At 49.5% G+C, this 24,319-nt stretch overlaps 2 protein-coding genes across 2 annotated transcripts; one reads left to right on the top strand and one right to left on the bottom strand.

The window, feature by feature from the left end:
- The first annotated feature begins 5,056 nt into the window (after positions 1–5,056).
- DLX6 (distal-less homeobox 6) lies at positions 5,057–9,044 on the top strand. The gene is made up of 3 exons (XM_007939783.2): positions 5,057–5,492; positions 6,696–6,889; positions 8,793–9,044. Exons 1-3 carry the CDS (start codon positions 5,057–5,059, stop codon positions 9,042–9,044), a joined length of 882 nt encoding a protein of 293 aa, XP_007937974.1.
- An 11,141-nt stretch (positions 9,045–20,185) lies between these two features.
- Positions 20,186–24,068, bottom strand: DLX5 (distal-less homeobox 5). Its single transcript, XM_007939782.2, has 3 exons — positions 23,714–24,068; positions 21,583–21,767; positions 20,186–20,515 (listed from the first exon to the last, which is right to left on the bottom strand). Exons 1-3 carry the CDS (start codon positions 24,066–24,068, stop codon positions 20,186–20,188), a joined length of 870 nt encoding a protein of 289 aa, XP_007937973.1.
- Positions 24,069–24,319: the final 251 nt, after the last annotated feature.

Genomic DNA, 24,319 nt, shown 5'->3' with positions numbered 1-24,319 from the left:
CTGACTCTAGTGGGCCAGTGCCAAAATGAGGTTTCTTGTCTACCTGTTCTTGGGAACCAGGATTGGGGAGATGAGGGAGCTGTGTCCCCAGACTTCAGTGAGGCTCTTTCTGGATATGGAGTTAACAGGGATGGCTTTTGGATTTTGGGGAATCTGGGAGAAGAGGGTATTGATATGGACAATTTTATCACTGGAGAAAACAATAGCCAAATCTCTGCTTTCTCCCAGTCTAATACCTTCGGCTACTGCCAGAGGTACCTTCACGGTGCTGGGTTGAGAAAGGGAAAGAGGCAGCTCCCCGGTGCCCACAAGCTTTCACAGGTGTGTGTGACGGGGTGGGGGGAGGTGGTCTGGGTTTCCAGAACATCAGGCACCCTTTCCCTACACTCCTATACAAACAGAATTTTACACTGAATGAAGAAAAGACTAGCAGGAATTTTTTCCCCAACAATATCTATCATTGAGAAGGGGGTTCTTAGTGTGGCTGTGTAAATCAATACTGAGCTATTTCTTTGAATTCAAAGGCTATTTATCCAGGTCTAATTTCTTTAGAATTAACGTGATAACTGAGCCCAATTTAGCAACCAAACCCAGCCAGGCCCTGCCTGGATTGAACGGTATTTCTATGGCCAAACGTGGCTACAAACCCACCTCCCGCACCAAACGCATTTCTAGGCTTACGTGTATGTAAACACCCGCCCAAAGCTGGAACCGGAGGAGACTCTCAAACCCAAAGAGTCCATTCCTCCCACAGGGGCCTGGGACCTGCTGAACTACAAGGTCTTGTGTTGGCAAGAGCAAATCCTTCTCTCTAAATAACACTGACAGCCGGGATACAAGACCTAACATCTCAACACCTTAAAAAGCAAAAGGCAGCTTAGGTCTCAAATCCTACCTCTTAAATTTCTTAGTGAATATAACCCTCACCTACACAGGCTGTAAAAGAGCCGTAGGCCTCCAACTCTTCTAGATCAGCAGGTTTACTTCTATTTTGAATGATAAAGGATTGGGAAGTCTCCCTTGCCCTCCTCCTCCCACCCTCAAAGCCTGTCACTACTAGTTCCCAGTAAAAACAAAAAGGTAGAAGCCTGGGCCTGGCTGGAGGCGAACCTGGCGCCAGGACTGGAGCTCCTGCAGTGTGCGCTTTCTCCGCGAGTCCCTGAAGAACCCAGGTGTTCCTTCTTTTCTCAGGAGGGCTGGAGGTGCAGGGTGGACTAGGGCTAACTAGGAGAAGTCCATCCGCCTCGCCCAACTCATTACCGCCGCCCGTGACATTGAGCAAGAACTGGGCAGCCGAACTGCCGCGTTCAATTGGAGAGAAATAACCGGAGCGACCTGTCCGCGCGGAAATTCTCCAACTGTGGCTGGTGGCAGAGACCACACGTGGCAGCCACTCGCAGCGTGCCACCTGGGCGCGCTAGGTGGGGGCCAGGCTGGCTCTCGGCTTCCTATTCCCGGAACTAGTGGGAAAGTGGGACTCTCCTGTTTGCAGTCAGGATTCCACTCCGCCAGCGCGCACAAACACCGCTATCAAGCCGGGAGGATGCCTCGATCCTTCCTGGCTATCTGAGCCCATCCTGGGCAACCTCATCCTGGGCAACCCCGTAGGCCTCAGCAGGGTCTTCTTCTTCTTCTTTTATTTTTCTTCAAGAAGTTAAAACTTATTAGGAAAAAATATATACTTATTATAAGAGTTACAAAAAGATGTGCAGTAAATTTAAGTCTTTTGGTCCTGGGTTCCTCTAGCAACCCAGAAGCAAGGATTGTTATTGGGTGCTTTTTCTTACTTCAGCGATATTCTATGCATACGTATAAGAGTTTGTTTTAAAAAGGAAGAAAGAAAAGGAATAATAGCGAACTACGTGCACATTTCCTCAGCAGGGTCTTCAACACACCTAACAAATGCCACGTCGCTGCAGCTGCACTCTTGCTGGGCTGGAACACAGAGTGTGGAGGCTCATCCACTACTTAGCGGCGGAGTAGGAGACCCCTGCATTTCCCACCTCCGGCAGTCCCAGCCCTCCCGGTTTCCTCAGGCATTAAGCAAAGAGGAAAAATCCCTTTGCAAATAGTGATTGCAGCACCCTGGATCGGGTGCTCAAGTGCGGGGCACCCCCATGACCGGTCCCACTTGGGTGCAGCCAGAGATGGAGAAAACCAGCGAGAAAAGCAGTACACCTGTGAACTTAAAGACAAACGCGCAGGGGGGGGGGGTGTCGCCTTCACAGTGTTAACTGCAAGCTTCAGGGTATAAAGCAATAAAACTGCCACGGCTACCTGCTCCCTTTGAGGGCATTACAAAGAGGCTCGGCGCGCAGCCCCGGTGCACCGAGACGCGCTGCGGAGAACCTTTTCTTCCCGGTACCTCTCCTTCTGCCCCTCCCAAGCCCTCCACACACATCTTCCTCTTACACAGCCCACCTTTCATTTTCCTTGAAGCTTTTTGTTCTTGTTTTAATTCATTGTCGATTTGTAAACGCGTGGATCAAGTTACTGGTTCGCGTGTTAAAGTGGACCTCTTGTTAAAAGGAGGGGAACAAGGCACACCGCTTAAAAATAAATTCAGAGTTACTGAACCAGCTCGCGAGGCCCAAGAAGTTAAGAGCGGTCTGCTGGGAAAGGGAGGGGGAGAGCAGAGCAAATTGCGCCCTGCAAGCCCTAAGCAAACCTGCGGGCAGCGAGTTTGATTGTAGGATAAAATGGAGGGAGGAAAGCAAGAAAAAGGCAAACTGGCTTGACAACGTCTGGAGACCCCAGGCTGGGAACTGGGAAAATCAATTAGCATAAGCCGCTGTCGGCGAGCTTCGAGCAATATGCAAATAAAGACCAAGCTGCTGGGTCAGCAGCCACCCTTCTCTGGAGTTACAGGACCGAGCGGCACCACTAAATTCTCCATTGCTCTGGTTCTTTAGGTAGCATGACTTATGGGGCCCAAGGGAAATAAGGTGCAAAGGAGTCCTCAATGGTTTTCCCAAAAGGGAGCCCCACGCTCGTCCCCACAACGCCTAGACAGCTCGACCCCAGGGTTGTTAGATTGTACTTTTCTGTGCAGCCAAAGGCTCGCGGTTTGAGTGTTTGCGCGGACGGTAAACCAGCGCCAAGCCCTCAGGGGTCTGCCTGTCTCGCCCACCCAGTGCCGACCCGCAGGTAGTGCAGGCGCCCGGCTCCTCCCCGCATTCCCGGGATCCGACTCCCTGAGCTGCCCGGCTCGTCCATCCCAGTGCCGGTGCCGGGCCCCGGGTCCGACTCTCCTACCTGGTGGCCAGGCATGAGCTGCGCGCCGGGGCTCCACTGTTGCTGCTCGGTTGCCTGGACATGAGTGGGTCTGAAGACCGGAGGGAGAAATACTAGTTCCACAGCCCTGGGCTGCTCCGAACTTAATGTCTTTCCCCAGTCCATCTTTGAAAGAGAAGTGGTTCTACCACCTGGATGTGCGGATATAAATCCCCTTGCAAATAATAAATGGATTAATAATAACAAGGTATGAAGTTCTTTTTATAGAAAAAAAGGAGAGAATTGAAACTAAATGCGGCAGTTAGACAACCATTTTGATAAGAGGATAATTGAGGCGACACTGGTGTATAATTAGAGGATAATTTATGCTATATCCACTTTTATTCCACCTCCCAAAATAAACCCAGTCCATAATCATTACAGGCAAATTGTTCTGAATTTTATAGCAGCAATTTGAACAAAGTACTGCAGTTAATCATGGGAGATTTTTGTGTATTCCTGATTAGAACTCTAATTGCCTCCTTCCAGAAAGTAAAAATAACTGTAAAACGACTCTATTTTTATCATTAACAATGTTGACAATAAAATAAAATCAATTGGAATTGTAATCGAGAGACAAATTTAGGACGAAGGCACTTTTACTTGGGTAGTTTATATTGTAATCAAGATTTGCCAAACCACTAACCGCATGTATCATTTGCATATATTTGAAAGCATTACAGTAGCTTCTGTTTTCAATAGGAAAAAATGCATTACTGTCAGTCCTCCAACGATTCGCTTTCAGAACAGGCTGCTGGGTTCTGAAAAAAAGATCCTCTCCACTTTTTTTTTGTTGTTGTTGTTGTTCAGTATATAAGAAATACTGCCTGAAAAGGCAGGAACCTCGCCAGAATAGACTCAGTTTTCTTTTTTTTAAATACACCCCCCTTGGGGTGGAGCCCAGGTGTAGGGGTTCCTCTTCCCTTTGTGATTTCAATAAAGTACTTCTAGAAAAAGCCACGATGACAGGGCACTCCCGTGGGAGTGGAGTGGGACTAGGCGGAGGAGAAGGTCAAGGGAGGGGGCTTGGTTTTAAATGCGGGGGAGGGCACTATTCTAAGCACAGGCAACCAGCAAGGGTGCAAGGGGACTGAGAGCAGTCCCGGGTTAGGCTGTGCTAAGGCTGCGATACTGGAACTGAAGATTTGGGGCGCAAGTTGTGTTTGGAAGCGTCGGCTGCCCGCCAGGCGGAGGCGCCTCCCTCCTCAGCAGCCCCGGGCGCTGTGTAGCGTGGATGGGGTCTGCAGCTCTTGGCTGGGATAGGAGTTGCCGAAGGTAGGCGAAGAACTCCACAAGCTGCGCACACGCCAGTAAAAGCCGTGCGCCTGTGACGTCAGGGGGCGACTGACCAATGGGGAGGCGCTGCCCTTTGGAGACAAACCATTCGACTCGTGGCGTCTGCATCAAGTCTGAAAGCAGACGCGCAACTTTCGCAGAATCCACCTTAAAATCTCTGCCTTAAACTGCACCAGCCCCCAAAAAATCTAAGGGGGGAAAGCAGGGGGGGAGAGCAGATTACCCCTCCCCCTCCCAACCCTCCCCCTTCCTCCTCCCTTTGAGTTAACAAGGCCCCGCTCACTATATCTCTTTATATTAAAATATATATATTAGAGAAGAGCGAGGGAGAGGGAGAACCACCTCTGCCCCCTCTTTAAAATTTTTTTTTTTTCTTTTGCAAGGATCCCAAGAGCTAAGGTGGCTGCAGAGGGGTGAGCGGCGCGAGCCAAGTGGGGGAGGGTGGAGGAAACCCGGGAGAAGGCTTTCTCCAGCCCCCAAAGTTTTGATGATGACCATGACTACGATGGCTGACGGTTTGGAAGGCCAGGACTCGTCCAAATCCGCCTTCATGGAGTTCGGGCAGCAGCAGCAGCAGCAGCAGCAACAGCAACAACAGCAGCAGCAGCCGCCGCCGCCGCCGCCGCCGCCGCCGCCGCCGCCGCCACAGCCGCACTCGCAGCAGAGCTCCCCGGCCATGGCAGGCGCACACTACCCTCTGCACTGCCTGCACTCGGCGGCGGCGGCAGCGGCGGCGGCCGGCACGCACCACCACCACCACCAGCACCACCACCACGGCTCGCCCTACGCGTCGGGTGGCGGCAACTCCTACAACCACCGATCGCTCGCCGCCTACCCCTACATGAGCCACTCGCAGCACAGCCCTTACCTCCAGTCCTACCACAACAGCAGCGCGGCCGCCCAGACGCGAGGGGACGACACAGGTGAGAGGCCGCTGGGGCAGCTCGCTTCTCCCGCCTCCCAGCTGTCCCCCACCCAGCCCGCCCTCCCCAGTCACTTCCTCAACGCCGGGGCCTCCGCCGGCCCCCTCCCCCAGAGGGCCCGGCGCGCCCCCGGCCGGGCTCCGTGCGCGCCTGCTCGCCTGGCGCCTGCCTGCCGGCCTCGCCTAGCCCGGCCCCTTCCCGCCGCCGCGGACCCTGGCTGCTTCGCTCCGCGGCGGGTCTCTCTTCCCCGCCTCCAGCGCGTCGCCCGGGCTGCGTCCTGGGCACTGCGCTGGCTTCCTCGGATGAGTTGACCCACACAGCGCTCTCCAGCTCGCTGGGTCTGTGCGCCTTTTGCCTTCTTCCTCCCTTCGGGCTGTGACTGGTGTTGGCCAGGATTGGGGACCCAAACTGGGGAGAGTATTTTGTTCCCCATGCCATGCCGGACTGCCAGTGGCCTACTTTGTGTCGGGAGCCCCGTTCATCTCCGTGACCCTGAGGGAGCTGGCGTGGCCTCGGGCTCTGGATAAACTGGTGACAATTGGGCTATTTCCCGTGGGCTTTGAGATGTCCCCAACCCCCATCCCCGACCAGGCCCCATCCTCCACGGTTTCCGATATTGTGTTGGCTGCTCCTTTGTTCGTAGAGGCAAAGCAGAGAGCATCGGGCCGGTGGTTCTAAGCAGGCAAGGGGGGGGGGGGGTCGAAGTTGCTTCAGGAGCTGATCTGGGCAGCTGGTGGTGCTTTGGGGTTTTGGTCCCTCTGCAGAATTATTTCTAACTCGCGGAGAGGGCTTGATGCACCAAGCTTGGACATTGAGTCAATCGACCTCGTAAACACCTCGGTGACTCAAGCACAGATTAAAGCACTACAACGTCAGGCCAAGAGGCCTCGGTCGGCGGAGAGCAACCGCCCCGCCGCGCACCCCAGCGAGCGTCGGCGCCGCCTCTGCGGCAATGGAGCACAGCTGTTTGTTCGAGGGCCTCGGGCGTTCCCTCGGTCCAGCCGCGCGCACTTCGTTAGGGCTAGGGGCTGGGTCGGGCAGAAACCCCAACATCGTGAATTGAGAGAGGTCAGAGCGTCGTGGGGGCGCTTCCATAAAACCCTTAGAGGGGTTTGAGTAGATCAGCTCAGGCCAGGCCATGCGCAGTGAAATGGTAGCAGTGGTCCAATGGGTGACCGCACCTCTGTGTCCTTTTGCTTGCAGATCAACAGAAAACCACAGTGATTGAAAATGGGGAAATCAGGTTCAATGGAAAAGGGAAAAAGATTCGGAAGCCTCGGACCATTTACTCCAGCCTGCAGCTCCAGGCTTTAAACCACCGCTTCCAGCAGACTCAGTACCTGGCCCTTCCCGAGAGAGCTGAACTGGCAGCTTCGTTAGGACTGACACAAACACAGGTAATTCCCGGGAAGCCCGAGTATCCCTGAGATACTGACCCTGCTGGCAATTTGGGCAGGGAGCACACCAGAAGGAATTCTTGGCCTAGTCAACCAAGGATGGAAAGAGCTTAGTGACGATGCCTTTGCTCCAGCTATGCATTTTCTGGGACAACACAGTTTGGAATAAACGACATGGTATTAAATATTAGATTGGATTTGCACATCCTCCAACCCTCTGCAGTCCCATCCAGTCTAGCATCCTTTGGTGACCAAACTCACAATGCAATTGAGTCCTATTCCAGAACACAGTGTCATGAAAGAGAACAAACATGTGAGAGGAAAAAGCATTCAGGCCAGGAGTCATAATAAGACCCACGTTTCTTAAGGATCTTTGCATTGGCCCTATAAGCTAATAAGGATTTTAATTCATTGTCATAAAAAGAAAAATTAAGAAGCGAAGGGGAGGTAAGCATAGGCTCCAATGGGGTTTAGGTAAAGTGATATAATAAAAACTATTTTTTCTAGGATGGCTGAAGCGGGTTTTTCTAAAGACTATCTAAGCTGAGTGATTAAATCATCTTGGGTGATGGAGTCCAAGCTCAGGCTGAGGTTCCTCTCTGGAGCACAGGACTTTAGGGCAATGGCAGAGTTGGAGATCAAAGAGAAATGCTCCCAGATTATAACAGGTGAAGCCACAGCTAAATTCAGTTACTGAAGTTCTCTCATCCTACTAATTTGAGTTTGAAAGACATATGGGGCAGGAATTTCAGAGTTCATAATAAAGGGCTTACCTGAGCATATTAGGACCCTAATAATAAGGCAAGGCTTCAATCACCTGTATCTCTGTCCTTGTCCATTAACTTCGCTGCATAGAATGATTGTTAGTCCCATCTGAGGTGGGCAATCTTCCGCAAGGGGACTTCAGATTTGTGAGACTGGCTGGAGAATGATGGTGCAGTGCCTTAAGACAGATACTCCTTAAACTCTTCTTTTCAATCCAACCTGCTTTCTCTTGCTGCCCTGCCCCTGAAATATGTAGGGTTTGATATGAGGGGATTTCTGCTACTCAGTGAGTTATATTACTCTTGGAAAAGCAGATTGCTGTAGCTAAGGATTTTTAAAGATACAGAAAACTGCACCAGAGAAATGCCTTCTTCACACAAAACAGATCTGGAATGTTGGCCTAGATGTGCTTGCATCCCAGGTTCCTGATTCAAATTTAATTTTCAGAAGCTCTTTGACTATTCCCGACTGACCTAACAATCTGATGATTGTTGATCACATTTGACTAAGCAATTCACAAAGTTAAGAATGAGGGAGATGCAATTCCTACTCCCTGTGGAGTTAAGTGGATATATTTGGCTGGGGAAACAGGCTCCAGGCATAGTCTGTGGCATGTGCAATATATGCATAGATATATTTAGGGTGTTTGTTTATAAATGTTTATCTGTTCATAGTCATTTGATCACTGTACATGCATAGAGCCAGCCAAATTTTGGGCTTGGTGATTGTAAAAACACAGACTATCAGAGGAGGTCCATTCAATTATATGACTCTAATCAGTAAATCAGTCTGTTAAAAATCTTTAAACTTTGAACCTCATTCAGCTATCTCATTCATCTTTTTTTAACTTTATTCTTATTTTTCTCGTTGTTTTAAATCCAGTCTAGCACCCAATTCAAGAACTACAATGACTGTAGGTATCCAGACAAGATACCTAGTATGTCTAGTATATGATGGTGTGTGTGTGTGTGGGGGCGGACTGGAAAAAGGTGGAGGGAGGCGGAGACTTGAGGGTTTATTTGCGTTTGCGGTGGGGCTTTTTTTTTTTTTGCATATTGCTTCCAAAGCCATGACTGACTTTAGAGCCACTGATCCGATGAATTTTTTTGGACCTAACGATAGCTGCATATCCTTATAGGTGAAGATATGGTTTCAGAACAAACGCTCCAAGTTTAAGAAACTGCTGAAGCAGGGCAGTAACCCGCATGAGAGCGACCCCCTCCCGGGCTCGGCGGCCCTGTCGCCGCGCTCGCCGGCGCTGCCTCCAGTGTGGGACGTTTCCGCCTCGGCCAAGGGCGTTAGTATGCCGCCCAACAGCTACATGCCCGGCTATTCTCACTGGTACTCCTCTCCGCACCAAGACACGATGCAGAGACCACAGATGATGTGAGTTGTCCGAGGGAAATCGCTACCATAGGGAAACTTCCGGACAAGGCAAGGAGGATCTGGGACCTGCTTGCATCTGCCAAACGGAGCCGAAGGAGCAGGCTCGGGAGAACTCGTACAGGTGGCGAGGGACTGGCTGGGCGCTTGCTCGCTCTTTCTCTCTCACTCGCTTCCTTTCTAACCCTTCCCTTTCCTTTCTTCCCTTCTTTCCTTTCCTCTCTCCTCCTCCTTTCCTCTGTACCTTTCTTTTTCTTCTTTCCTTTCCTAACCTTGTCTATTTTCACCTTTGAGCAACCTCAGTAATTGATCTTGCAACTCAGAGAGAGGGAGGGAGAGGTTTCTATGCCAGCGTTCCAGAAACCCCTCACTGTAAGGAAAATTTCTCTTTCCCTTTGGGAATCCAGGCTTTGAGCCTCCTCTTCTCTTTGGGAATATCCATCAAAACGACTTTTTTACAGACACTTTTTTTTCCCCACCAGAAGAATCTGTGCAAACATGGCAGCGTTTTTACTTGTTTAATGAGCTTAAGACATTACATGATGAAAAAGAAGCATTTCAGACTCCTGTGTTTTTATTTACCAATCTCAGACTGACCAAAAAAGAAAAAACCCTCATAACAGCCCTCAAAAGAAAAAGAAAAATCAGCTGTAAGTTTAGAATGTTGTCACAAAAGGAATGCTGCATGTTTTATCAAAATGGAATGGGCAGAAATGATGGGAAACAAAACAAAACAAAACCACTCTATCCCCATCCAGACCCCAAACCCTGAACTGGAATCAGGAAAGACAGAACGAGGAACGAACCAAATCACCATTCTGTTACTTTGACACCTTTCCTAGGTGAATTGGTGGCATTCACTAAGCTAACAGGGACGTTTATATTGAGAACATTTCTGTATATATTGTTGAATTTTAGTTGTACATATACTTTGTATGTTTTTGTCTTCTTTCATATATGGAGTAAAAGCCACAAAATGCTGGGAGTGTCCTGTATATTTTTCTCTGTGTGCTTCTGTTTCTCTCCCTCCCTTTCTTTTCCCTCCCTCCAATTATATTTTCTATCATTCTTAAAACAAGTTCTATTTCCTAATATGGGAAGCCCTACCTAGAAACATCAAGTGCCTTCAAAGATTCAGTTTGTACCACTGAATACCCTAACATTAGCCATGGGTATGTTCTCAGTTTCCTTTACCTACTAAATTTCTGTTGTAATTTCTATACATTTATCTAATTTTTAAAAAAACATTAGTATGCCCTATCCCCATTGAACCCTACACATTCAGTAGTTTCCAGAGCTGAAACTGAGTATTCTCCTTTCCCTTTCCCCAGTCAAAATAATACAGTTGTAACTGTCTTTGTTTGGAAGCTTTTTTTTTTTTTTTTTTAACAAGAAAATGAAAGAATAAAAAAAGAAAGTGAATGAGCAATTATAACTACTTAGTGTTTAAAACCCTTTGCAAGCTAGGTAGGTAGGAAAATACACTATCCTGGATGAAATACATCCTTCCGATCTTGTGGAAAGCACAGAAATAATGAAAATGAAAAGTCTTTTCGTCATACAAGCAGGAAACCCCATACTGTGAGAATTAATGGCTACAGACCTGGGCATCCTTCAAATTATGAACCTTGAAACCACTGAGCCATTTATCAGAAGTCAATAGAGATACTCAGAGTGCTCCATATAATGACAGCGACATACAGTCGTGCAAAAGGACAGTCACTATAATTAGACACAAAGCAAAGACTACTTACCAATATACCCGTTCCTTTTTTTGTTGAGCAACTTCCACGCTCAGTCAGTCTTCAGAATGGTTTAAAACCGATCAGTCTTGTCATTTTCTAGCATTCGCATTGTTACATTAGGAAAAATGTTTTCTTTTCTTTTTTCCCCCTTCCTACTGTGAAACTTTGGGCTCGTAGCTCCCCAGGATCAATTCTGAACAAAGCCTCCAGCTGCAGTGCCATCCAATTTGAAGCAGACATTGGGGACAATTTAAGGTTTTTATCCACAAGAAGGTTTTTTTCCATTCTCTTAAATGCAGCCATAATTAGAGTAATTTTTCATGTAGCCCGCTGATTACAGCGTTTTTACCGTCAAAGATAATTACCTGTAATTTTCTTCCACTTTTAATACTAAAAAGCCATCTTTATTTAGATTCAGGAACAGGAAAGGCGAAACAAAAGAGGGAAATTATTCTGTTATTCATACACAAATTGCAGAGACGTAGGACCTAAAATTGAAAATTAACCAAAATTATAATGCTGAAAAGAATGGAAGAGGCTGTGGAAGTACAGCTGGTAGTGGGGCTTTGCTGAATTATTCAAATGACGTTAGAGAAAAAGCTACCATACATCAAAACCAACACTCATTTTTCTTTTTAAAAAATCCACCAAATACATGCCAAACCACTATGAGTGCGTGGAATTCTAAAGGCCAAGCAAGTGCAGGTTAACATGGGAGGAGGAAGTCACGATGTGTGTATGTTGATTTCTCTGTATCTTAACATAAATTCAATTAAGAATTTCTGCCAAGGGGTCCTCCCAGAATTGTCCTTAGAACTAGGGTTTTTCTGAATCTCAAGGGTTAGTATTTCACTCCTTAGGAAGGATTGACCCTATAGTAAGCCGATTCCCAAGGGAGGGGATGGTAGGAGGGGCGTGGGCGAAAGACGTCGTCGCCCAGTCACAGTGCATACTACTCCCTCTCTCTCTAGAAATTCTCCGGAGGTTGCAGAGTTCGAGTTCTAAAGCTTCGTTCTGACCACATTTCCCATTTAAGGAAAAAAAAAAAAAAAAGCTGCGGGAGGGGGAAGGTGGCCGGGGTGGTGGTGGTGGTGGTGGCGGTGGCGGTGGCGGTGGTGGTGGTGGTGAAGGGACGATATCTCCAGGGCTCCAATAAGCATCTCATTATCTTTTGACACAACTTAGTCCAAAGGTTTCCGCCATTAGAGAAAGGCCTTTCCGCACTTGGGTGGGGGAGCCAAAGATTTCTCAGTCTCCTGCACTTAACATCTCTAGCTGCCTGCAACGTCTACTGGGCCAGGAAACAGCGTCATCTGTAGATAGAACAGCACCACTTCTGGAAAGGCTCTTCCTCTGTGCTTTTCTAATTCAGACTGGTTTGTAATCTTGGCTCCACAGCTGAGTTCAACGACTCAGCCACCCCTACCCTTCTAAGCCCACGGGCCACGCCGTTTGGGCCCAGCACAAAATACCGCAAGATCCGCATCCGCATCCCGCCTCCTCACTTCTCGCCAAGACAACACCAGCTTGAGGCAAAGGCCCTGGAAAGCAGCCATGAGGATTTTCAGAAGCCTGTTATTCCACAAACTTTTCCCCAAGTGAAGGATAGATGTCAATGGGACTACATTGCCCAGGAATTCAGACTACATCTGCCTTTGAAAATGTCCGCATTACCTGTGACACCTACGGAGCCCCGCCCTGACGCCCCAAAACATAAAATCACCACCACTTGTAAATACCTCAATGGATTTGGCTAAGACTAGCTTCTATGAACAATTTTCAAAAAGATTTTAGTTTGGAATCTCCAGTTGGCTCCCTACACACCTTGCAGAAACCTGGTCTTTTTCCCAGTCTCCAGTCACAAGCCTCACCAAATTAATCAGTAACATAGAAAGCAAGAAAGACAAATGGATTTCTTAGGGAAACCATTCCCACCCTCATCCCCTTTACTCACCCAGAACACAACCCTTTTACTCTTTAAGGGGAATGAAAGGTCAGAATTGAAAAATCTATGAAACAAAGTTGTAGTCCATGATAAATTACAACAGCAACACATATAGCTTTGAAAGTATGAGAAGAGAAATATGAACTGTCCCTTGAAGTATGCAAGAAATAAAAACTTACCCGCAGTGAATATCTCTTAAGCAACGTTCAGGGTCTAGAAATCTATACTGAACAGAAGCAGAGGAGAATATTTTTCTGAGTCTCAGGGCAGAAGCTCTTTCTCTATATTCTTGGTTGAGTGAGCACATCCAGGTGTGAAATTGTTTGCACACCCCAGCACCTCTTATATTGCCAGCAAAATTAGCTGTTATTACTGTCACTGTTTAGTGATGGTTAGCGTGATACAAAAAAAAAAAAAAAAACTGCTGTAATCAAGACCTGGCGCATCTTTGCAAATTACAGATAATTGTAAACGTCCAGATTATGATAATAGCATCCTAATCCAGCCTGCAATATAATTATTACGGTGTTACATCTGAAACTGTCCAGTAGGGCTAATTCAGCCATTATTTAGACCCTATTTTTGCACTGCAAATGGGTTGCTGAGTTGAAAATGTACGATTGTAATTTCACGGGGCACTCAATGAGTAATGGTATAGGAAGAGGAAAATACAAAAGTGAAATGTGAACAGTAGCGATCAAATCAAACCCTGAAGGACAAAAGACTGTTTGATTCATATGGAAAGAGAAGAGTGGGGAATTAAGAAAATAGCAAATCAGTGGTCTGAAGCATTACATGTCCAAATCTTCACTACGTGCAGGCTGATGTGTTTGCAAAGGCTGCTGCATCTGCTGCTGCATGGAGTCTGGAATAATTTCTTTCTTTCTTTCTTCTTCTTCTTCTTTTTTAATTTTATTTTATTTTTAGAATTTCTGTCTTTTTTACCCTGTCTCCTAAAGCATTTCCCTTTTTTTAAAGTGCCCCTCCCCCAAAGGAAAGAACATTTGTCAGTTTTACCATATTTTCCCAAAAGTTGGCCTCAGAGCATACCTGTCACTTGTTTATGATCATTTTCTTAAATGAATTTGCAATCTCTCTTGTCATTTAGAGAAAAATGCCCTGGGTGCTTGAAAGTGTTCCTGCGCTCTATCTGCATTCTCTATTATGGTGAACAAGTCATCAAAAGTCCTAAAGGATATTAGCAGAATATGTATTAATTGCTGCTAATTAAATAAAGCCGACTGGGAAGCTGCCTCCTTCACTCAACATGGCTGGCTATTGGTTTTAATCCCATCATTAACTTTTATTAATCAGTCCTCCAATATAAATCAGTCCAGCTGCTTCTTTTGCTGCAAGTCACCAATAGGTTTCTTTCTGTGTTCCAGAAAGTCCAGTTTTGTGTGCTTTTGATAAACGACAGTTTCCCCCTGCAGATAATGGCTGTAAAAGAGCAAGATCAGTCTACTTCAAATATCGGGGATCAAAAAAGAGGGGACCAGAGAGTTAGATGAAGAGATGCTGGTGAAAGGCTGAGGGACTGTGCTGGTCCCAGGGTGAAAGAAAGCGTTCTGGGGGTTCAAGCTGTTGCCTCAAGGAGGATGAACCCTGCTCTGAAGGGGAGACCTCAAAAGTTGTCTTCTAGTTCCTCTTGGGGACCTCTTGGTCAGGAATACCTAAAGTCCATCTATCCCTGGGAACTCAATCCTCTCACCATAAGCACAGTGAATTCCTTGGGCATCTTTTCCAGCCCTAGTACGGTGCGGTGATGATTCTCTCTCCTCCCATCACCTCACAGACCTGGGAGCTCCCCAGCCAGGGCCACCCCACAGGATGGCAAGTAGGCTTCTTAACCCCTTTGAATTTAAGGGCAATAATGAAATGTCCCTCGTTTAGTGACCTCTGTTCACAGATGAAAGTGGAGTCCATATCCTGCCTCTTCCCCACCCTTCCCCACCACCTTGCAAATGGCAAGTGACAGAAATAGTCTCAGATGACAATAAGCTTCCAGTGGCAGATTTCTGTCTTCTCGCCTTTTCAAGGGGAAAAAAAAAAGGTTTAAAATAAATCATAGCTGTGAACTGTTTACTGCCCTTCACCCTCACCCATTTCTTAAAAAACAAAAACAACAACAACAACAACAACAACAACAAAAAAAAAACAGTAGACTGTGTATGGTGTGTGGATTCCACAGAGAATCATTACTAAAGCTGGGAGGGGGGACAGAGAGAGGGAGAGGGAGATGGGGGAGGCAGGCAGAAAGAGAGAGAGAGAGAGAGGCAGAGGGGGGGGAGAGAGAGAGAAAGAGAGAGAGAGAGAGAGAGAGAGAGAGAGAGAGAGAGAAGGGAATGATGTTAAGAAGCCATTTTTCCCCCTTCCTGTGGAGAAAGGTCGTAATGTGTGGTATTTCACGGTTTCATATAAATCTTGGTTTAGGATGTGGAACAGACTCAATAATACATGCACTTTTGGCAAAAGACTTCTTCTGATCCCCGTAAATCAAAAGAAAATAAGAAGGCCCGGCGAACAAAAGAGCAGAAAAATTTAATTGCTGCAAAACAGGACTCCCATCTCCCTTAAAGAGTGATTGCATGTAAATTTCCCAGTTGCTAGCCTCACTGTTCGAGTTCGACCTATAAAACAGGTTATTACATTACAGCCGGCAGCCCTGGATGATTGAAAAGGAAGTACTGTACCCATCCCAGGGAGCTCTGGTGGAGCAGTGGTTAAGGTATTTGGCTGCTAAACTGAAGGTTGTTGGTTCAAACCCACCAGCCGCTCCGCGGGAGACAGATGAGGCAGTCTGCTTCGGAAAGATTTACAGCCTTGAAAACCCTATGGAGCGGTTCTAATCTGTCCTAATAGGGTAGCTAAGAATCGGCATCCACTCGTTGGCATTGGGTTTTGGTTTTCCACCCATCCCCTGTGAGTAGATACAGTGTATACTCTCTGCCCCGAGCTACTGAAGAACCTAAAGCTTGTCAGATGCAAAAGAAAATGCAGGGGGCAAGGGTGGGGGAGGGGAAAGACGGGGCTGCATAGAAAAATATTTAACCAATCCCACATGTGTCACCGTTATTTGTGCCGTGTTTGAGGCCCGAAGTCGCTCTGCCTGGGACGGGGTTGAAAAAATCAAATACTGTACATCCAAGGACCGGGGGCAACCTGAGAACACCCGCTGAGGGCGGGAGTAAGCCGCAGCGCCCCCTCCCCAAACTCCAGGGCCGCAGGAGTCTCCACCCCGACGCTGGAGAAGGGGGGTGCTTGAGGGTGGAGGAGAGCGGCGACCGCTGGCGATCCGCCGGCGTGGCGCACTTCCCAGAGGTGCCGGAGGGCGTCTGCCCTCAGGGCGTGCCTCTGGGGACAGCTGGAGGGTTCGGAGTTGGCGCGACCCTAGTGGCCAGTGGGAGCCTCGCGGTCCAAGAGGTTGTGGGATGGGGCGGGGAGGGGGCCTCCTTGGGCAGCCCTAAAAATCCCTCTTGGTAAATAAAAGGAAGTGTAGAGGGGGAGGTGGGTGCTGTCCCAGCAGCTATCCTTTGTGCCTCGGGCTTGGGAGCTCTGGAGAGTAAGTGGTGTCAAGGCCGAGTGAGCTGTAGGGCACACTGGGAGGAGGTGAGCGCGGCCTGGCCTTGGCGCTCTGTGGGTGACTCCCGGGACGGCGCGGCCAGGACGCCGCGAGCCGTGGGGCGTCCGGTGGGATCAAAGGAGTCAGAAGAGGCCAGCCGGCGCGTCTGGGATTGTGGGATAAGGGGCGGGAGAGAGGAGACTGGCATGGGCGGGGAGATCCTGGCCTGGCCTGTACGTAAGTCCAGGAGGCGGTGTGTGCGCGTGTGTCTATACGCGGATCAACCCGCTCCTGCCGTGGCCGAGCTTCGGGTGGATCCGAGTGTGGGTGGACAGGCTCTCGGGTGGGCACCCCGACGGGAGGGAGGGAAAGGGAGCGAGATCAAGGACAGCGAGGTCTGCGGGTTCCTCGGTGTGTGTCTCAGGCCCTGTGGCTCAGCACTGGAGCCGCCTGGCACCCACAGGAATGCGGCTTCTCTCAGCTCTCCAGGCCGCCCCCTGCTCCACAAGGAGGTAGCCGCCAGGAAAAAGGGGGGAAAAGGGGCAGAAATCTGCCTAGTCCAACCCAAGCCTCTAACAAAGGCCAATTTATCTGATCTCTTACAGGAGGGCCCCGGAGGAGGGCAGGGCACCAAGGAACCTCACTGGTCTTCCCCGCCTGCCCCAGGCCTCTGAGGCTTGTGAGCAGGCTTGAAGATGGGGGCAGGGGAGGAGAGTTGAGAGTACCGGGTGAGGAAGCTGAAGGAAAAGAAAATTAAATCATGGATGGGCTGGATTCATCTTGGGAGCACTAGATTGCGAACTAGAAAAATGGGGCGCGAGGTCCAGAAGAGTGGGACAGGTCTTTCCGGGAATATGCTGAGAGGTGGTACAAGTTTATGTTAGATATAAGAATAAACAAGGGAGGGAGAAGGTGGGAGGGAGAGCTAGGGAGAGAAACATCACATGGATATTTTTAGACTTTGCTGAAGATCTGTTATTTTTACATCCTTGGGCGCAGGACTGCAGGGAGTTAAATTCCCCAGGGAGAATCCCCATGGTGCCAGGGAAAACCCATTGCAGACTGGTTTGCCAGAATATTTTTGTCCACGGCTCCCCGACCAAGTTTTTTTTTTTTTTTAAATAATAATAACAATAAAATCGCGCAAGAGAGGAGGCCACTGCAAGTGGAAGAAGTGAGATTAGTCCAGTGGAAGGAATCCTGAAACCAAGTCTGTGTCCGCGCGGCATTGGGCCTGCCGCTTCGCAACGAGGCTTTCGTGTCCTTAACAACAAGCAGCGTCAGGACTGAGGGTGGTTGGTGGGGGTTGATATTAAAGAAGAGCTTCCCTCTTTGCAGAGTCGGAACTCGCCCTTCTGTCAGCTCTGTGGCGCCAGGAGGTTGGGGGTGGTGGTGAAAGGATCCCCTTTTCAAAGCCAGGAATAGAGGTGGGGGGAGGATGATGAGGATGGTTGGAAAAATATCTGCCCTCTACATGTGCAGAAAAGGAAAGAGCACGTTCAAAGCACATTCTTGCCACTGTCAGGCAGCCAGTGGGTGGGAAATGTTAGACGTGTACAGTGGGTGCGCCCCCCTAACCTTTCTAAGCATGCACCTCGAGGCGGGAGAGGCGGCCGCGCAGGGGCAAGCCAGACTCCCACAAGTCGCGGGGTTTTTTTCCCCGGATTCGCCAGGAATAAAGCACCGGCTTTCGTTGTAATAGAAACTCCTGAAATCCTTTCAAGCAAAGAAATTAAGAACAGCAGGAACCAGGTCTCTCCACCTCTTTCCTCCTTTCCCCCATTCTCTGCCAGTGCAGAAAAGCAACCGGGCGCCGCCTGATTTTCCCCGGAGCACCGTAGCCAGCCGGAACTACTGAAGAGAAGTTCTGCAGGAGACAGATTCGCAGAGAGAAAAGCTGCGAGAAGCTGCGGTTCGGGGAGTGAGGTAGAGGAAGGGGCGACAGGTCAGGCTGCGGCCAGCGTATTCTGTCCGGGCTCGCCCCGGGCCAGGCTGGGCGCGTCGAAAGACCCACCAAACCATTGAATCCCCCAAGGCCCAAGCAATTCCAAACCGGCGGGCTAGGCTTCCCTCCTGGAAAGAAAGGAAAGAGAAAGAGAAGGAAGTAATCGAGAGGGTGGTAGGAGGTAGAGAGAAGAAGACCGAACACACAGGTAAATTCCCCTCCGGGCACACAGCGAGCGTGCCTTTTCAGGTTTAGTCTCCTAAACTTGGAAAAGCCCTCACAGAAACCTCAGATGACAGGATGTAATTTTTTATGTTCTATTTTTTTTAAAAGAAGGCTCTTTTGTCACATTTATTGCTGCCGACTTCCTAGCTGTAAAATATTTCTCATGCATCTTGTAATTTTCAGCACGCTTTTCCCCTTGGCGTCCCAAGGAAATAGGGTCAGGGGGACCAAACCACAGTCAGAAAGACGCCTACAATTCATGCCTGGGGGCACAGCTCTAGACGGCGCTCTAACTCTGGTCACATTGCTGATGTCTCTATGCAGAGGTGCAGGGAGAAGGCCACGGCTGCTGCAAATCCTCCCTCTCTGCCAAAAGATGGCTTCTCAAAGGAAAAATCCCCACAGACTCAATTTCCCATCGTTTGGAGCCTGCTTTGCCACTGTTTTATGTAAAAACAAAGCAGAGGGAGCTCCCTCCTGTAAAAACCATAGAGTGGAGAGGATGGAAGAAAAAAAAAAAAATCATACTAAGAATATTATGTCACAGGAGGTGAAATCCACACAGTGCCACAATGCTTACATTCCTTTCCTTCACCCTGCATTCCTTCTCTTGGCTGGAGGACAAATGACCCCCCACATGCCCTGCTTGGCCTACTGACTTGGTCCATCATTGTTCTCAACTCCTGCAATTCAGAGAGGTCTTCAGGACTTCCAATTACCTTTTGTCTCTCTAAAAGAGCTAAGATACAGTTATAATAATGGTTCCAAGGAGTCCAAGGCTCTACCACTTGCCATGCCCTAAAACATTTCAGAGTTTTAAAAAAATTTAATAAGAGTAAGGGGAATTTTCTTTTTTCATTTTCTCACCTCTGGAAGCTCCCTTTGAAGGGAGTGTAATTTGTCTAATTGCTCTGGCAATACACAGAGGCTGATGGGGTGGGGTGAGGTGTGTGTGTGTGTGTGGGGGGAAGCGGACAGCTCTCCACACTAATTGCTTTGAGCTCAGAATTCAGAGGGGTTATTGCGGGATTTCTGTTGCCTTCTCACTCATGTACTTAGATTCCAACATTACTTTCTACCTGAAACAATCTGGGGTTAAACTTAAAATGATCTAAACATTTTTTGTGGTTAGGTCAAAAACATCTAAATATATACCATCAAGCAGTACTATAAACAGGCCACACGTGTAGAGATATAAAATACAACATTCAACACATAAACATGTACAGTTCTACTCCATGCAGCCCCCTTTCTCCTTTCCTTTCTGCTGGCTGGATCCCTGCAGATCTTGTCTTCCATTAATTGCCTATGTGAAACGTCACTAGCCAATTATTCTGGGGGCAAAAAGGAGTATTTTTAGAAACATTCTGCTTTCTTGGTCGAAATAATTTTATTTATCCAGAATATACAGTTTAATTCCTCTATCTACACTTATTTACATGGTTAAAATAACAATGAAAAAAGTCTTTTGAAAAGTTGAGGTCATAGATTTCAAGGCACCATTGATAGTGTCCACAGTTGCGCAAAAAAGTTCGTCTGTAAAAAAAGGGGAGAGGGTATCCTTTGAAATGCAATAACTTACATGCAAAAAAAAAAAAAAAAAGCTTTACACGTGAATCTTTTTTTTGCTTGTTTCCATTTTCCAAACTTCCCCATGTGAATTTCTTTATGATTTTCTAAACCAGCAAAACACAGTCCCAAAAAAGAGCAAAGGAACGCGGCCGGTCTAATAGAGTGTCCCGGAGGCCAGCGCCAGTGGGTGCTGTAAGGAGCCGGGCGGCGGCAGGTGGGAATTGATTGAGCTGGCTGCGCTCGGGTACCAGGAAGCCGAGTTCTCCAGGTAGCTGGACGCGGGGGACGGGTTGGAGGTCGGAGGGTGGGCATGAGGGTGGTGGCTGAGCGAGCGGGACGAGCCCTGGGGCTCCCACACCGCCGGAGACTGAGGCGAGTTACACGCCATAGGGTCGCTGGAGCTGGGGCTGTGCTCCGGGGGCATCTCCCCGTTTTTCATAATCTTCTTGATCTTGGATCTTTTGTTCTGAAACCAGATTTTCACCTGGGTAGGGGAACAAAGGCACACGTTACCGCGACACTCCAAGGCCGCCCGCGCCTTCCCCGGGACCGCAGAGGGAGACCGCTTCCGGCCCCCAGGCAGTCCGGGCCTGGGGAGTCGTCGCAACTCGCGGTCTAAGGCCAAGTGGCTAGGCCTGGGCCAAAGCCTCACCCAGCTGGCTCGGCAAGCAGAGACTGCCGAGAGCACGAGACCCCAAGACTTTGGTTTTTTGTTTGGCCTGGGGGAGTGGGGCCCCAGCAGGAAGGATGTTCGCCCGAGTGTCCGCGGCGGCGTGCGTGAAGCATAGGCCTGTCCAGGCTCACTGAACGCGGTGCCACGAAGGTCTCCAGAACAAGGTCCGGAACCTGGCCGGGGGGCGGGGGGACACGATGAGGGGACGCCACGGCGCGAGCAGATGCTGAGAGAGAGAAGCCATCCCCTAAATCCCACCCGACTCCCTTCACTCCCATCCCAGCGCCGCACGGCCAGAATCTACCAGCAACTCTAGGCAGCGACTTGAACATTCTTTATTTTTCTACAGGCCTCAGCCCGTGGGGAGGAGGAGTGAAGGGAATGAAACAATACAGGAAGATTTCCCCGTACAACAGCGCCCCCCAACCCAAAGCCGCGACCCTTCAGTTTCTCTGGCCCGAGGCCACATTCTGCTCTTTGCGCGGCCTAAGACCCCTGCTAGGCAGCTGGTCCTGCTCACCCCGAGACAGCTCCGCATTTTGAGAAAACCAGACAACTTCTCAAGCCTGCCAGGGCATCCTAGAAATGACCTTCTCCTTCTCTCCAACCTGGGAAACTGGCTCCCTGCCCTCGGAGGTCCGATGCGGAGAGGGGCCTCTCGGGACCAACAACAATCCCTTCCCGATCCCACCGTCGCTTGGCAGCGACACCCGGCCTGACTCACGGACGGAAGGGCGCAGGGGGCTGTGTCTTTTTGCTGTCTGTCTGTGAGTTTCTCGCAGGTGCTACCGAATTGGCAGTCAGTGGGGACCGAACCACTCGGCCCAGCCGAGCTCGCAGCCGAGGCGGGGCTGGAGCCAGGCTGCGGCCCCGTTTACCTGTGTTTGCGTCAGTCCCAGCGAGGCGGCCAGCTCGGCGCGTTCGGGCAGGGCTAAGTACTGTGTCTTCTGAAACCTTCTCTGTAACGCGGCCAGCTGAAAGCTGGAATAAATAGTCCTGGGTTTACGAACTTTCTTTGGTTTGCCATTCACCATCCTCACCTCGGGCTCGGCCACTTCTTTCTCTAAATAAACAAAACAGACCCAGTTAGAGCTTGTCGGCAGACAGCGGCTCTTTTGCAGAACCCTCAAATCCAGGCTTCACCCTTTCTTTCTCCCTGTTAGCCCCTTTGGTTTACAAAACCGACTTAAATATGCCCCTCCCCTAGATTATGGAAAAGACAGGTGGTTTCTGGTTAGTGCCTTTCTCTGCCCATTCTGATTCCTGTGAATTTGTACAAAGGGCTGCATACAGCTAGCTCAGCTGCCTTGTTGGCATGAGGACTTCAGTCTTTGCCCTACTTCCCCCAACTTGGTTTTTTATGCCCATCCTGTGCTCACTTGCTTTTCTGGGAGCGAGAACGGCCAACCTCTCCTGAGGCTTCAAGAGGGAGAATCCTTCCCCTTCTCTCTCCTCCCCAACCTCCGATCGGTCAGCGTCAGTTGGGGCGCCCTCACAGGCCAGACTCCAGGGCAGAGAAGACGCAAACCAAGATCTCCAAAGTTCAAAGACCCACAAGCAAACTGTGCTCCTTCACTCCAGCAGCAAGCGACCGGGGCCTCCGCGGACAGAGGGCCGATTATGCAGCCCCCATAATCTCAATGCAGATCTGAGAGGGCACAGATGTGTCTGGTTTCTTTTACAAATAGACTTAATAAGTTCTTGGCCACAAGGAAAGAAAAGAAAAAAAAAAAAAAAAAAACTTCCATTTATGCACGACATAGAGAGAGACAGTGAAAGAAATGAAGATATCCCACCCGCGCCTCTCTTTACAGTTCACCAAGAGTTACACGTTGAAAAGGAATAGGTAGTGGTGGGGGTGGGGGTGTCTTCGTAGGAAAGGGGCGGTAAGTCAGGACTAATTTCTCACTGACGTATAAACCTCCAGTACAGTCGGGGGTTAAGACTTTCCTTAAGGTCTGTTTTACAAACGTGCCCTAGGGCCAAAAGTCTCTTTTCCTAAAAGCACCATTTTATCTGAAGTGCCAATCTCCAGAATGGGCGGAGAAACTTGGTGTGTGTGTGTTGTAGGTCTGTGTGTGTGTGTGGAGCTTCTGGGAGAGGAAGGGTGGAGGATAAGGGCTGTGGGGCTGTGGTCTCGATTCTGCCAGAGTAGGTGATGCTAATATTAGCAGGATTATTAATGTGCTGGTGGGAAGAGATCAAACTCACCAGTAAAACCTCTCCACAGAGACCTCGTACCTCTCTCTCTTACCGTCCAAGCTCACTAACCCTTTTAAACTCTCCAACTAAATTTCAAGCGAGATGAAAGAGAAGGTGGTAGGGAGCAAAAAGAAAACAAATTTTACAAATTTATAGAGGATAAAAAATCCCACCAACAACGTGAACCCTCAGCAACTCTCTCCATCTTTAAATGGCTTTTTGTGTTTGTAAATGCCTTGGATAAACCGCAAAGTTCTCGGCGCGCTCTTCCTCTGGCGGGCTTTAGCTCCCAATCCCACCCCCACGCCGCACGCACCGGGCACCAGCTGACGCTGGCTGGTGGCTGTTCGCAGACTAATCTCGACATAGCCTTTGACATAGCCTTCTATTCACACTTGCACCAGCCCAGCATGCTTACCAAAAATCCCAACAACTAACCTCCCTTTATTACGCAAACTCCGCAAGAGCTGCTCCATTCTTTCTTCTTCCTACCCCTACCCCTGTTTCCACTATAGCTGGCTTCCTGGCCCGGCAATCTGGGAATCCGGGCTATTGAGCCTCCACTCGACCCCAAGGTACCGGCGCCAAGAGACTCCAGTCTAAACCTCCGCAGGCTCCTTCCACTAGAAATCTTCAACTTCTAGAAATGTTGGCCCAGGAGTCTCTGTTGGTTGCAGAGTACCTGCTCTTACTTACTTCTGCCCGGTGCGCCCCCCATTCCAACGGACTGCATAGCTCCTAATTACCGACCCTCCTCGCTTCTCCCCAGTTCTGGTACCCCAGTGAGTGCTTCTTCTGCCCTCGTACCTGGCTGGCTGGAGGCGCTTGGGACGCGGTTGTAGGCGCCGCCGTACTGGTGGTAGGGGCTGGCGTAGCTGTAGTCGGCATAGGCTTTGGCGGGGTAGCTCGCGGCGGAGCCGTTCACGCCATGGTACTGGTACTGGTAGGGATTAAGAGCTTTGCCGTAGGAAGCCGAGGTAGGAGAGCAGTAGCCGTGCGGGGCTCCCCCCGTGGGGCTGTAGTAGTCGGAATCGGTGGCCGACGACTCAGGCAAAGTTGGCGATTCTTGAGACGGATGGTGCATGCCTGCGGACGTCTGGAATGGAGCTTGGAAGTCGCCGGATCGGATGCTGGGGACCCTTCTGTCAAATACTCCTGTCATCGCTCGCAGGCGATCTCTGTCCTGGTTCCTGAGGCGGCTGCTGCTGCCGGAGTTGGCTTGGGGCTGCGCTGGTCTAAGCAGACATGGCTGTGGGAGCGAGGGAGGAGGAGGAAGAGGAGGAGGAGGAAAAAGGAGGAGGAGGTGGCGGCGGCGGCGGCAGCGGCGGCGGCGGCGGAGAAGAGGAGGCTGGGAGTCGTGGAGGCTCTGTCTCCAGCAGGCCGACTGCTGGCTGAGACGCAGCACAGCCTTGG

Source organism: Orycteropus afer, unplaced genomic scaffold (assembly GCF_000298275.1).
Source record: "Orycteropus afer afer isolate SDZICR_OR568_19922 unplaced genomic scaffold, OryAfe1.0 scaffold00063, whole genome shotgun sequence".
Classification (NCBI taxonomy): Eukaryota; Metazoa; Chordata; class Mammalia; order Tubulidentata; family Orycteropodidae; genus Orycteropus; species Orycteropus afer.
This window is presented reverse-complemented; position numbering and strand designations above follow the sequence as displayed.

What these genes read in the sequence shown, in the direction of transcription:
- DLX6 (XM_007939783.2), top strand. Translation starts at nt 5,057, where the DNA reads ATGATGACCATGACTACGATGGCTGACGGTTTGGAAGGCCAGGACTCG. An exon ending in GACGCGAGGGGACGACACAG is followed by an intron (nt 5,493 to 6,695) that starts GTGAGAGGCCGC and finishes TTTTGCTTGCAG; the next exon opens with ATCAACAGAAAACCACAGTG. An exon ending in TAGGACTGACACAAACACAG is followed by an intron (nt 6,890 to 8,792) that starts GTAATTCCCGGG and finishes ATATCCTTATAG; the next exon opens with GTGAAGATATGGTTTCAGAA.
- DLX5 (XM_007939782.2), bottom strand. Translation starts at nt 24,068, where the DNA reads ATGACAGGAGTATTTGACAGAAGGGTCCCCAGCATCCGATCCGGCGAC. An exon ending in AAGCGCCTCCAGCCAGCCAG is followed by an intron (nt 21,768 to 23,713) that starts GTACGAGGGCAG and finishes TTGTTTATTTAG; the next exon opens with AGAAAGAAGTGGCCGAGCCC. An exon ending in TGGGACTGACGCAAACACAG is followed by an intron (nt 20,516 to 21,582) that starts GTAAACGGGGCC and finishes TCCCCTACCCAG; the next exon opens with GTGAAAATCTGGTTTCAGAA.